The sequence below is a fragment of the Somniosus microcephalus genome, chromosome 11 (assembly GCF_052327205.1).
Source record: "Somniosus microcephalus isolate GS21.2 chromosome 11, FLI_Smic_1.0, whole genome shotgun sequence".
NCBI lineage: Eukaryota > Metazoa > Chordata > Chondrichthyes > Squaliformes > Somniosidae > Somniosus > Somniosus microcephalus.
The window spans coordinates 18,325,393-18,340,292 of NC_140997.1; the positions used below are offsets into that span (position 1 = coordinate 18,325,393).

Genomic DNA, 14,900 nt, shown 5'->3' on the forward strand with positions numbered 1-14,900 from the left:
TCAGTAACCTGTCCCTGCTTTCTCCCCATATCCCTTGATCCCTGTAGCCTTAAGAAATATATCCAATTCCTTCTTGAATATATTTAATGAATTGGCCTCAACTGCCTTCTGTGGTGGAGAATTCCACAGGTTCACCACTCTCTGGGTGAAGAAATTCCTCCTCATCTCTGTCCTAAATGGCTTACCCCTTATCCTTAGACTGTGACCCCTGGTTCTGGACTCCCCCGCCATCGGGAACATCCTTCCTGCATCTAGTCTGTCCAGTCCTGTTAGAATTTTATAAGTTTCAATGAGATCCCTTCTCATTCTTCTAAACTCCAGTGAGTATAAGCCCAATCGACCCAATCTCTCCTCATACATCATTCCTGCCATCCCAGGTATCAGCCTGGTGAATCTTCGCTGCACTCCCTCCATGGCAAGAACATCCTTCCTCAGATAAGGCGACCAAAACTGCACACAATACTCAAGGTGTGGTCTCACCAAGGCCCTGTACAACTGCAGCAAGACATCCTTGTTCCTATACTCGAACCCTCTCGCTACGAAGGCCAACATACCATTTGCCTTCTTAACCGCCTGCGGCACCTGCATGCTTACCTTCAGTGACTGGTGCACAAGGACACCCAGGTCTCGTTGCACTTCCCCTTCTCCCAATCTATTGCCGTTCAGATAATAATCTGCCTTTCTGTTTTTGCCACCAAAGTGGATAACCTCGCATTTATCCACATTATACTGCATCTGCCATGCATCTGCCCAATCGCCCAACCTGTCCAAATCATACTGGAGTTTCTCGGCATCCTCCTCACAGCACACACACCCACCCAGCTTTGTGTCGTCTGCAAACTTGGAGATATTACGTCTAGTTCCCTCGTCTGGATCATTAATATATATTGTGAATAGCTCGGGTCCTAGGACCAAATCCTGCGGTACCCCACTAGTCACTGCCTGCCACTCGGAAAAAGACCCGTTTATTCCAACTCTTTGCTTCCTGTCTGCCAACCAGTTCTCTATCCAAGTCAGTACCTTGCCCCCAATCCCATGTGCCTTACCTTTACACGCTAATCTCTTATGCGGGACCTTATCGAAAGCCTTCTGAAAGTCCAAATACACCACATCCACTGGTTCTCCCTTATCTATTCTAGGAGGAGGCTCCATGAATATCCCCATCCTCAATGATGGTGGAGCCCTGCACGCGAGTGCAAAAGACAAGGCTGAAGTATTTGCAACCATCCTCAGCCAGAAGTGCCAAGTGGATGATCCACATCAGCCTCCATCACAGAAGCCAGTCTTCAGCCAATTCGATTCACTCCACGTGATATCAAGAAACGGCTGAGCGCACTGGATACAGCAAAGGCTATGGGCCCCGACAACATCCCGGCTGTCATGTTGAAGACTTGCGCTCCAGAACTAGCCGCGTCTCCAGTCAAGCTGTTCCAGTACAGCTACAACACTGGCATCTATCCGACAATGTGAAAAACTGCCCAGGTATGTCCTGTCCTCAAAAAGCAGGACAAATCCAATCCGCCCCATAAGTCTACTCTCAATCATCAGCAAAGTGATGGAAGGTGTCGTCGACAGTGCTATCAAGCGGCACTTACTCACCAATAACCTGCTCACCGATGCCCAGTTTGGGTTCCGCCAGGACCACTGGGCTCCAGACCTCATTACATCCTTGGTCCAAACATAGACATAAGAACAGCATTCCAGACTTGAGGTGAGAGTGACTGCCCTCGACATCAAGGCAGCATTTGACTGAGTATGAACATAAGACGTAGGAGAAGAAGTCGGCCATTCGGCCCCTCGAGCCTGCTCCGCCATTCAATAAGATCATGGCTGATCTGATCTTGGCCTCAACTCCACTTCCCTGCCCGCTCCCCATAACCCTCGACTCCCTTATTGTTCAAAAATCTGTCTATCTCCACCTTAAATATATTCAATGACCCAGCCTCCACAGCTCTCTGGGGTAGAGAATTCCAAAGATTCACGACCCTCAGAGAAGAAATTCCTCCTCATTTCCGATTTAAAAGGGTGCCTCCTTATTCTGAAATTATGCACCGTAGTTCTAGATTCCCCCACGAGGGGAAACATCCTCTCTGCATCTACCCTGTCAAGCCTCTTCAGAATCTTATCTGTTTCAATAAGATCCCCTCTCATTCTTCTAAACTCCAATGAGTATAGGCCCAACCTGCTCAACCTTTCTTCATAAGACAACCCCTTCATCTCCAGAATCAACCTCGTGAACCTTCTCTGAACTGCCTCCAATGCAAGTATATCCTTCCTTAAATAAGGAGACCAAAACTATACCCATTAATCCAGGTGTGGTCTTAGCCCCAGGACATTGCTGCTGGAGTTCCTCAGTGTTTGTCCTAGGCCCAACCATCCTCAGCTGCTTCATCAATGACCTTCTCTCCATCAGAAGGTCAGAAGTGGGGATGTTCGCTGATGACAGCAGTGTGTTCAGTTCCATTCGCAACTCCTCAGATAATGAAGCAGTCCATGCCCACATGCAGCAAGACCTGGACAACATTCAGGCTTGGGTTGGTAAGTGGCAAGTAACATTTGCGCCACACAAGTGCCAGGCAATGACTATCTCCAACAAGAGAGAGTCCAACCACCGTCCCTTGACATTCAACAGCATTACCATCGCTGAATCCCCCACCATCAACATCCTGGGGGGTCACCATTGACCAGAAACTTAACTGGACCAGCCACATAAATACTGTGGCTACAAGAGCAGGTCAGAGGCTGGGTATTCTGCAGCGAGTGTCTCAACTCCTGACTCCCCAAAGCCTTTCCACCATCTACAAGGCACAAGTCAGGAGTGTGATGGAATACTCTCCACTTGCCAGGATGAGTGCAGCTCCAACAACACTCAAGAAGCTCGACACCATCCAGGACAAAGCAGCCCGCTTGATTGGCACCCCATCCACCGCCTTAACCATTCACTCCCTCCACCACCGGTGTACTGTGGCTGTAGTGTGTACCATCTACAAGATGCACTGCAGCAACTCGCCAAGGCTTCTTCGGCAGCACCTCCCAAACCCGCAACCTCTCCCACCTAGAAGGACAAGGGCAGCAGGCGCATGGGAACACCACCACCTCCAAGCTCCCCTCCAAGTCACACACCATCCTGACTTGGAAATGTATCACCGTTCCTTCATCGTCACTGGGTCAAAATCCTGGAACGCCCTCCCCAACAGCACTGTGGGAGTACCTTCACCATACGGACTGCAGCGGTTCAAGAAGGCGGTTCACCACCACCTTTTCAAGGGCAATTAGGGATGGGCAATAAATGCTGGCCTTGTCAGCGGTGCCCACATTCCAGGAATGAATAAAAAAATACACATTTTTTGGGCTGGAGGTTTTCAATTGATCTCCAATCTCATAGAAAATCTATCAATGCTTTCCTCAAGTGTATGATAGTCTAATACGATGCAATACACAAAGCTATGTTTAAGAGGCTGCATTATTCTTAGACTGGTCTGCGCTTGCATGTATAAATGACTGTTTTATTCAGAGCCTACCAGTTAGCCAGCATCAATTATTCCCAAAAACACTGGGGCCCTTTTTTCGAATGTGACACAGCAGTTGAATAATTCGTTCCCTTTATGGAGAGTACATTAAGCATATTTTGAGGAACATGTAACAAAAGTGGCAGAAGCATACATCTATGTACGATCAGTTAAATGGACGGTTCAGGCAGCCCCTCACTATATCTCCCCTCCTCCCAGCTCGAGTCGTTCTTAAACTATGCACAGAATTCTTTGCCAACGTTAGAAAGAAAAACAACCCACTCCAGAATGTAAATCACTTCACATCTTGAAAAAATCTCAGAATCATTATGCAAAGCTAGATCTGCCAGCTGCCATAATTAACATCTTTTTAAAAGCCCTTTTATCAAAACTATATTCCCTCTTTTAGATCTCCCACAGCATGTACACTCCCACAGCTGAGAGGGTGAGGGAAAGAAGGAAAGAAGGTATTTCTACAGCACCTTTCACAACCTCAGAACGTCTGAAAGTGTTTTACAGCCAATGAAGTACTTTTTGAAGTGTAGTCACTGTTGTAATGTAAGAAATGCTGCAGCCAATTTGCGCAGTGAGTGAGATAATGACCAAATAATCTGTTTTAGTGATGTTGGTTGAGGGATAAATAGTGGCCAGGGATAACTCCCCTGTGCTCTTCTTCTAAATAGTGCCATGGGATCTTTTACATCCACCTGCGAGGGCAGACGGTGCAGCACTCCCTCAGTAATGCACTGGAGTGTGGGCCTAGATTTTTGTGGTCAAGTCTCTGGAGTGGGACTTGAACCCACAACTTTCTGACTCAGAGGCGAGAGTGCTACCCACCGAGCCACGGCTGTGAACCTTTCTGGCCTTTGCCGACATCTCATTGATCAATTTTTATCCTCCCTCTTTAGGGGTCTGGCTGATACCATGAATTCCTCTTGTGGGGAGTTTGCAGGTTCACACCATGTTCTGTGACACCAGGCGTCAAGCCCGAGTCACCTCTGGAGCTATAACCTGATCAGCGCCGTTCAGCAAAAAAAACAAGAAGCATCAACTCCTTTGTGCATTGATAGCTTCATGCAGTACAGTTCCAAAGGAGCCTGGCCTCTTCTGCTATCTTCACGTGTGGCCTTGCCTTGGCAGGAGACATCACAGCACTGCTTGATCTGGTCCTCAGCCAGCTGGCCTGGACCTTTCAGAACTGAGCAGCCTGTCAAGGTTCTCGAGGCTCCAGCATAGATCCAGAAAGGCTGAATGGTAGGCAGATGTATGAAAGGGTGACTTCTGGCCACAGCTCCTCCAGCAAGCATCTGCTATCAGGGGTGGGTGGGGGACTTGTAAAGCCTGTGTGGGGGGGTGATGTGTACCAACCAGTGTTGTGTTCTTACTCAGGCCAACCAACGTCAGTGTTCTTGCTCAGGCCAATATCCCCAGCATCGAAGCTTTGACCACGCTCAATCAGCTCCGATGGACGGGTCACATTGTCCGCATGCCCGATACGAGACTCCCAAAACAAGCGCGCTACTCGGAGCTCCGGCACGGCAAGAGAGCCCAAGTGGATAAAGGAAACGCTTCAAGGACACCCTCAAAGCCTCCTTGAAAAAGTGTAACATCCCCACCGACAGCTGGGAATCCCTGGCCCAAGACTGCACAAAGTGGAGGAGAAGCATCCGGGAAGGCGCCGAACACCTCGAGTCTCTTCGCCGGGAGCAAGCGGAAACAAGCACAGGCAGCGCACGTCAACCCAAGCACCCCACCCACCCGCCCCTTCAACCACCATCTGCCCCACCCGTGACAGAGACTGTAGGTCCCGCATTGGATTAATCAGTCCCCTGCGAACTCATTTTTAATGTGGAAGCAAGTCATCCTCGGTTCCGAGGGACTGCCTAAGAAGGAGGAAGAAGATGTGTACCATGTTCGATCTGGAATTGGCCTTCACCCAGATGGCAGTGCTCACGGTCGGTGCCCATCTCTCCTGTTTTTTCTGTACTATGTGTAGCATTTGTGAAAGCGAATGTGGACTAAGTTGTTGGCAGTGTTAAAAGAAAGAACTCACGTCTACATAGTGCCTCATCACATCCTCGTGATTTCCCAGAGAGCTTTACAGTCAAGAAGTTACTTTCTGAGGTCTAGTCACTGCCGTTATGTAGAAAATCGCAGAAGCCGACTTGCACGTGGCAAGGTCCTTCGAACGGCAAATGGCCGGATAACCCGTGTTGGGTGGCATTTAGGTGCTCAAGTCTCACTCCAGGGACTTGAGCACATAAAGCTAAGCTGACACTCCCAGTGCAGTGCTGAGGGAGTGCTGCACTGTCGGAGGTGCCGTCTTTCGGATGAGACGTTAAACCGAGGCCCCGTCTGCTCTCTCAGGTGGACGTAAAAGATCCCACGGCACTATTTCGAAGAAGAACAGGGGAGTTCTCCCCGGTGTCCTGGCCAATATTTATCCTTCAGCCAACATCACTAAAACAGGTTATCTGGTCGTTATCACATTGCTGTTTGTGGGAGCTTGCTGTTCGCAAATTGGTTGCCACCTTTCCCACATTACAACAGTGACTACACTTCAAAAAGTACTTCATTGGCTGTAAAGCGCTTTGAGACATCCGGTGGTCATTAAAGGTGCTATATAAATGCAAGTCTTTCTGTCTTTCTTTTGGTGGAGAGAGGAATGTTGGCCAAGACACTTACAAGTCAACCTGGATACACCTTTCTGTGCCACTTGAAATCCAAAGTGGAAGCAAACATTTATCTCCCGACAAAAACAGCAACGAGGTGACGGTTACTTCACTCCCCCCAAAAATAGGTCTAGCGAGCTGCAAGAAAGTGATGGCGCGACTGTGTGTCCCTCCTCGCCATTGACGGGTGCCAGGAAACCAGATGCTGTTTGGCTGTGATCTGAGATTTGTAATGTAATTACTACAGCATCGCTGGGGCAGAATTGTACAACACGCTGGCCACAAACCTCCCAAGTTTATATGCAGCAAATGCATTTCAAAAAGTAAGATAAAGCCCTGGTGATTTATTTGGAGGCGGCAATAAATTTAATCAAACCTAACCCCACCACAACTTTGTTTGTGTATCTGTAGCCTGGAAACCAGATTATTTTTTCAAAGTGCAACCTTTGTGTTCTTCTATTGTGAATTCTCTCGCCCTTTTCCCTCCGAGGTTGGGTGCTTGGCTCAACTACTGGTGAGTATGGAAAGACTTGCATTTCTATAGCGCCTTTCATGACCTCAGGACGCCCCACAGCGCTTTACGGCCAGTGAAGTACTGGTTGAAGTGTAGTCGCTGTATTTTAGGAATGAGAACAGCCACTCTCAACTTGGTTCAGTGCACTGAGGCAAAAGCCCATGGATACTGGATCCCGCAGGATACAAGAAGCTGGCTGCTGTAACAGTTGATCATTCAGTCAGCGAGTGCTCACCTCAATGACACAGCTCAAACTAAGCGTGAATTCAAGCACCGATAAGCAGAGAAGAGCGTGTGCAAACCTTACGAGCAGCTGTTTGGCGTCAGGCTTGGCTCAGTGGTAGCACTATCACCTCTCCCTCAACCAACGCCACAAGCACAGATTGTCTGGTCATTATCACTTTGCTGTTTGCGGGAGCTTGCTGTGCCCAAACTGATTGCCACGTTTTTCCCTACAATACAAGAGTGACGACATTTCAAAAGTACATCATTGGCTGTGAAGCGCTTTGGAACATCCCGAGGCCATGAAAGGCGCTATATCAATGCAAGTTCTTTCCTTCTTACAGTTACATGGAGAAAGACAGAAAACACTGACTAAGATTCAAGCGTTGACGAGTAGAGAAAACTGACAGGGAAACTTGTGCGCTAGGGTGAAAATCTCAACATCGGCCCGTGATAAATGACCTCCCTAGTCCCGGTCAGCCTCACTTGCAGAGCTGTTGTAGTCAGAAGGTTGTGGGTTCAAGTCCCACTTCCGAGGGAGCACAAAAATCCAGGCCGACGCTCCAGTGCAGTGCTGAGGGAGTGCTGCACTGTCAGAGGTGCCGTCTTTCGGATGAGATGAGATCTCTCAGGTGGATGTAAAAGTTCCCACGGCACTATTTCGAAGAAGAGCAGGGGGAGTTATCCCTGGTGTCCTGGCCAAAATTTATACCTCAATCGACTTCACAGAAACAGATTATCTGGTCATTATCACACTGCTATTTGTGGGAGCTTGCTGTGCGCAAATTGGCTGCCGCGTTTCCTCCATTACAACAGTGACTACACTTCAATAAGTGCTTCATTGGCTGTAAAGCGCATTGGGATGTCCTGAGGTTGTGAAAGGCGCTATATAAATGCAAGTCTTTCTTTTTGTTGCTTCTGTCACACTATTGAGCACAGTACAATGGTACATCAAAAAAGCACTTTGAGTGTTTTTACAGATATTTATTTTCAGCCCAAGAAATTCAGTTAGAATTGCTTTGCGGTGCCAGTTTATTAGAGGGAGGCTGCGCCGGTGGCAAGTTTCTCCATTGTTGCCAATAGTAACTCCATCCAGACCGAGTAAAGAGTTGCCAAAAAGTTCTTCTGACTAAAAAGCTGCCAAAATAAAGGAATTTGTTTTATCTCTCACCTCTTCAGATATTTCAGCGCAAGGTCGCATGCTGAAGGCTGCTGAGGTTTCTCCTCTTCCACCGACACGCCCGCTTCCCTCAGCAGCTTCTTTGCTTCCTTTTTACGCTCTTTCTTCAGTTTCCTTTCAATCTTTCTCTTTACTTCTGGCGCCAGTTCCTCCTCTTCCTGGTGCACGAGCACTTCTGTCTTGTCTTCTTCAATATCCTGATAACCAGAAAACAAGTTGAGTGGCTTTGCCAAAGAAAAAAACTGAATTATTTTATTGCCAGCACGCAAGTATCCGATTTTAACACAATAATCGCCTCCAACGTGATAGATATTACAACAGCCAACTAAATTAAGCAAGTTTATAACTCGCCAAGGCTTCTTTGACAGCAGCTCCCAAACCCGCGACCTCTTCCACCTAGAAGGACAAGGGCAGCAGGCGCATGGGAACACCACCACCTCCAAGTTCCCCTCCAAGTCACACACCATCCTGACTTGGAAATATATCGCCGATCCTTCATCGTCGCTGGGGCAAAATCCTGGAACTCCCTCCCTAACAGCACTGTGGGAGTACCTTCACCACACGGACTGCAGCGGTTCAAGAAGGCGGCTCACCACCACCTTCTCGAGGGCAACTAGGGATGGGCAATAAATGCTGGCCTTGCCAGCGAAGCCCACATTAGGAGAATGAATACAAGATCAAAAAAAGGGCAATTAACACATTTCAATTATCTGCTCCGTCGTTTTAAATATCAGCTGCTATTTTTGAAATTCTGTAAGAGAACCTTGAATAATACAGATGAGAACTCATTGGTAATCGGAAAAGGCGGCTTGCATACGATAGAATCACGGTCGCCATCATTCAAACAACCCCGCATTTCGCATTCTAATTGGAGACTGCGGCTCAACAAACTAACCCATACACTGGATAAAACAAACTGACCCATACACTGGATAAAACAAACTGACCCATACACTGGATAAAACAAACTGACCCATACACTGGATAAAACAAACTGACCCATACAGTGGATAAAACAAACTGACCCATAGTGGATAAAACAAACTGACCCATACAGTGGATAAAACAAACTGACCCATACACTGGATAAAACAAACTGACCCATACACTGGATAAAACAAACTAACCCATACACTGGATACAACAAACTAACCCATACAGTGGATAAAACAAACTAACCCATACACTGGATACAACAAACTAACCCATACACTGGATAAAACAAACTAACCCATACACTGGATAAAACAAACTGACCCATACAGTGGATAAAACAAACTAACCCATACAGTGGATAAAACAAACTGACCCATACAGTGGATAAAACAAACTAACCCATACAGTGGATAAAACAAACTAACCCATACACTGGATACAACAAACTAACCCATACAGTGGATAAAACAAACTAACCCATACACTGGTTAAAACAAACTGACCCATACACTGGATAAAACAAACTGACCCATACAGTGGATAAAACAAACTGACCCACACAGTGGATAAAACAAACTGACCCACACAGTGGATAAAACAAACTGACCCATACAGTGGATAAAACAAACTGACCCACACAGTGGATAAAACAAACTGACCCATACAGTGGATAAAACAAACTGACCCATACAGTGGATACAACAAACTGACCCATACAGTGGATAAAACAAACTGACCCATACACTGGATACATAAACCCTGTATGAATGAAGTGCCAACAAAAGGTAAATAGTTCTTTTCAACTGATCTCACAGCAAATTAAGATGTAAATGAAATGTTAAAAATTCAACATCTAGAAATGTCTCTTTGTTTTGTGCGAGCCTGTTTCCCCGACTGCTGCTACCTGTAGTGAATGGCGAACAGCTCGCACGTTACACTCTTAACCTGGTGATAACACTTTCCTTATCAGTTTGTATATTGCAAAACACCAGCAAATTTGGGTGGTAGTTTGACAGGTCATGTGGGATTTAGAAGCCACCTGTGCAAATCTATTTGGGATGATTTGAGTGCAAGTCAGGATAAATTGTTGGCTGATCCTTGTCTGGTCGGATTGAGCATTCGGCTTAATATACACAGGATATTCAGACAGGCTGTGACTGAGGTCTCAATACTACAATAGATCATGGTGCCCTTAAGCCAAGAGTGCAAACAGAAGTAGAGCAACTTTCAAACAAAGCCACTCCACTGAGATTTGTGTCCAATTCTGAATGTAGCATTACATATAATTCCATTGAATGGCACTTAGTAAATTAAAAAGGTACATTACAGCATCTTGTTGGGGGGGCGGGGGGGGGGGAATGGGCAAAATCACTTTTGTATTAAATTTTAATGTTCTTCTGGGCACGTCCATACAATTCATTGGGAGCGCTTCTGGGCTGTGTGCTGGAATTCTTTACAAGAGTAGCGAGGAAAAGGAGGGAAGGAGAAAGGGAGGAGAATGAAGAGAAAATGGAAGGGAGCAGGTGCAGTGCTGTGGCAAGAAAGGAGGGAGAAAGTGGGACCGACATTTTGGGGTGGCAGGTGACTGACGATAAAAATCAATGAATTGTGAAGTACAGAAAGTGCATTAAAAAAAAAAACAGAATGACCCATTTTTAATATAAAAATTCAACATGTTCCGTGGGAGTGTGACTCTCCCTCCCCCTTAGAAGTATTCTTCTTCTTAGGCAGTCCTTCGGAACCGAGGATGACTTGCTTCCACACTAAAAATGAGTTCGCAGGTGACTGATGAGTCCAATGCGGGACCTACAGACTCTGTCATAGGTGGGGCAGACAGTGGTTGAAGGGGCGGTTGGGTGGGGTTGCTTGGGTTGACGTGCGCTCCTTGCGCTGTTTGTGCTTGGCTTCCGCTTGCTCCCGGCGAAGAGACTCGAGGTGTTCGGTGCCTTCCCGGATGCTTCTCCTCCACTTTGCGCGGTCTTGGGCCAGGGATTCCCAGGTGTCAGTGGGGATGTTACTTTTTCAAGGAGGCTTTGAGGGTGTCCTTGAAGCGTTTCCTCTGCCCACCTGGGGCTTTTATGCCGTGTCGGAGCTCCGAGCAGAGCGCTTGTTTTGGGAGTCTTGTATCGGGCATGCGGACGATGTGGCCCGTCCATCGGAGCTGATCGAGCGTGGCCCGTCCATCGGAGCTGATCGAGCGTGGCCCGTCCATCGGAGCTGATTGAGCATGGTCAAAGCTTCGATGCTGGGGATGTTGGCCTGAGCCAGAACACTGACGTTGGTGCACCTATCCTGCCAATGGATTTGCAGGATCTTGCGGAGGCAGCGCCGGTGGCACCCTTCCAGCGCTCCGAGGCACCTGCTGTACATGGTCCACATCTCCGAAGCATACAGGAGGGTGGGTATCACTACTGCTCCGTAGACCATGAGCTTAGTGTCAGGCTTGAGGCCACGGTCCTCAAACATCCACCTCCTCAGGCGACCGAAGGCTGCATTGGCACACTGAAGGCGACTCCCTCCCTTTAGGCTTTCATGGACTTATTAACCCCTCAAATACCACTGAAGGAAGGTTGGGTGTACCTATAGCGTTCGTTACGAACCCCACGCAAGGACTGATCTTCGCATGTCACAGGCTTCTAATCGGGACCATTCTGGAGTCGTCAGCAGTTTGGGGCTGTGTCAGACACAGCCATTGCTGCTTTTATAGGTTGGCGGGGAAGGTTAAACATGTGCAGGGGGCTCGGCTGGGCAACAGGAGCCCAGGCTGCAGGGCTAGGGCAAGCCAGCCAGCATTCTGCTCCTGAATGGAGTGTAGCAGCTTCTGCTGGAGCCGCCCGTGTGCTCAGCACGAGACCAGGCGCGACTGTGAAGCCCCCCCCCACCCCATGCCGCCACACGGGGTGAATAGTCCCACTAACACATTCGTATTCAAGGCTCACGTGTGAAAACTGACCACTTGGGTGAGGTGCTGCAGGATAATCCTTCCCATAATTCAGTAATTTGAGTCTTCGGGAAGGGGAAGGAGGGAGAAAGGGGAGATTTGATCGAGGTGTTCAACGTCATGAGGGGTTTTGATCGAGGAAATAAGGAGAAAGTGTTTCCAGTGGCAGGAGGGTGGGTAATGAGAGGACACAGGTTTAAGGTCATTGGCAAAAGAAGCAGAGGCCAGATGAGGAGAATTTTTTATTACGCAGCGAGTTGTTGTGATCTGGAATGCGCTGCTTGAAAGGGCGGTGGAAGCAGATTCAATAAAACTTCCAAAAGGGAATTGGATAAATACTTGAAGAAGAAAAATTTACAGGGCTCTGGGGAAAGAGCAGGGGAGAGTGGGACTAATTGGATAGAATCTCTCAAAGGGCCGGCACAGGCACGATGGGCCGAATGGCCTCCTTTTGTGCGGCATCATTCTATAAGATAGCAAAATACTGCAGATGTTGGAAATCCGAAATAACAACAGAAAATGCTGGAAAAACTCAGCAGGTCAGGCAACATCCGTGGAGAGAAATTTCAGTTGACGTTTCGGGTCGAACCCTTCTTCAAAACTGGAAAGAAAAGAAACTAGATCGAAGGCAGGGCTGCGATCGGAAAAAAGAATAAAAGAAACAAAAGAGGTAAAAGAGATTAGAAGCTAGACGAGATGGTAATAGGCTGAGATTGGGTGTAAAGTGTACTGGCAGGGCAAGAGATAGCTGCCAGGTGTGAGAGAGAAACAAAAGGAAAGGGGGGGGGGGGGAAAGGAGTGGAAAAATTACAAGAAAAAATGAAATAGGGGCCGAGCTTATGATCTGAAATTGTTGAACTTGATACTGAGTCCGGAAGGCTGCAGACTGCCTAATCGGAAGATGAGGTGCTGTTCCTCGAGTTTACGTTGAGCTTCCGTGGAACAATACAAGAGGCCAAGGACGGTGCGGAACACCTCCGTTCAGTCCGTAAGGGTGACCCCGAGCTTCCGGTCGCCTGTCATTTTAATTCACCGCTCCATTCCCACTCGGACCTCACCGTCCTTGGCCTCTTGTATTGTTCCACGGAAGCTCAACGTAAACTCGAGGAACAGCACCTCATCTTCCGATTCGGCACTCTGCAGCCTTCTGGACTCAATATCGATTTCAACAATTTCAGATCATAAGCTCGGCCCCTATTTCATTTTTTCTTGTAATTTTTCCACTCCTTTCCCCCCCCCCCCGCTTTCCTTTTGTTTCTCTCTCACACCTGGCAGCTATCTCTTGCCCTGCCAGTACACTTTACACCCAATCTCAGCCTATTACCATCTCGTCTAGCTTCTAATCTCTTTTGTTTCTTTTATTCTTTTGTCCGATCGCAGCCCTGCCTTCGATCTAGTTTCTTTTCTTTCCAGTTTTGAAGAAGGGTTCGACCCGAAACATCAACTCAAATTTCTCTCCACGGACGTTGCCTGACCTGCTGAGTTTTTCCAGCATTTTCTGTTGTTATTCTATGATAAGAGATGGCGCAGTCGAGTCAGTAAATCACGTCTGCGCAATCCCAGATTGCCTGCAGAGTCCTGGTGTTTCTATGCATTCTCTACGTAAAGGTCTTAGGAGCCAAGAGTACTTCAGCAGCCTGTTCTTCCGTCTTTTAAGTGCTGAAAGGCCTGGAGATCAGACATCTGCGCACACACATGGACCCTCCAGCAGGGTGTGCTGGAGGGCAATCAGGAGCTGGCTGATTGTTTTCAGGCGCACAACCCTATCACTGCTCTGACCGAGGTCCACTAACTCGGCAGAGGTCAGGGGTTAGAGTTGGTGATTGTGGCCTTGTGGCTCGGTGCAATCCATGCACGGAATTTACCGACTGCGCCATCAGAGTGCTCTCTGCTTCCCAAACGATTCTGCCTTGGAGACTGTAAGCTCGCCCAGAACCTGTCATTCGTCAGTACGCTTATGAATAACTACTGTTAGATTTAATCATCGTCACTGTAATAACATCATTATAATCTGTTCATTTTTGTTTTTACAACGTCCAGTCACTAACTAACAAAACAAAGCTTTAAAAGGCACGAACAACCGTCAGCTGGTCTGTCGAACACATAGCCTGCCATCTGAAATTATTCTGGTTGGGAAGAAAAGCAGAACATGAACCATGATTAGCAGATGACCTGCTAGTGTTGCAGAAACCGCCTTCAGGAAACCTTCAAATACATACTGTGTCCAATTCTGGGCACCGCACTTTAGGAAGGATGTGAAGGCCTTAGAAAGGGTGCAGAAAAGATTTACGAGAATGATTCCAGGAATGAGGGACTTCAGTTACATGGATAGACTGGGGAAGCTGGGGTTGTTCTCCTCAGAGCAGAGAAGATTGAGAGGAGAATTGATGGAGGTGTTCAAAATCATGAGGGGTCTGGACAGAGTAGATAGAGAGAAACTGTTCCCATTGGCGGAAGGGTCGAGAATCAGAGGACACAGATTTAAGGTGATTGGCAAAAGAACCAAAGGCGGTGTAATAAAAAAACTTCTTTATGTAGCGAGTGGTTAGGATCTGAATGCACTGTCTGAAAGGGTGGTGGAGGCAAATTCAATCACGGCTTTCAAAAGGGAATTGGATAAGTGAAGGAAAGAAATTTGCAGGGCTACAGGGAAAGGGCAGGGGAGTGAGACTAGCTGAAGTGCTCTTCCAGAGAGTGGCACGGGCTCGACGGGCCAAATGGCCTCCTTCTGTGCTGTAACCATTCTATGATTTTTACTAATCTCTGTGAGCGCCAGTTCAATCTTGTGTTTAGTGAAGGAGGTCAGGCAGGCTCCAGCCAAGTGTGCAATTCTGTCCCAGAGTATGCGATGGTGAAATCCAGTCGTCCCCCGCCACCCCCACCTTCAGCGTCCTCTGAATGGGACCTGATGATGAGTTACGATTTT

The 14,900-nt window shown here is 47.6% G+C and overlaps 1 protein-coding gene across 2 annotated transcripts in view; it reads right to left on the bottom strand.

Moving 5' to 3' along the window:
* chlsn (cholesin) overlaps positions 1-14,900 on the bottom strand; it is a 437,761-nt gene that overhangs the window by 21,339 nt on the left and 401,522 nt on the right. For both annotated transcript variants that reach the window (XM_086000267.1, XM_086000268.1), the window contains exon 2: positions 8,089-8,294. In XM_086000267.1, coding sequence (XP_085856393.1) covers positions 8,089-8,294 — 206 coding nt within the window. The remainder of the gene's footprint in view (positions 1-8,088; positions 8,295-14,900) is intronic.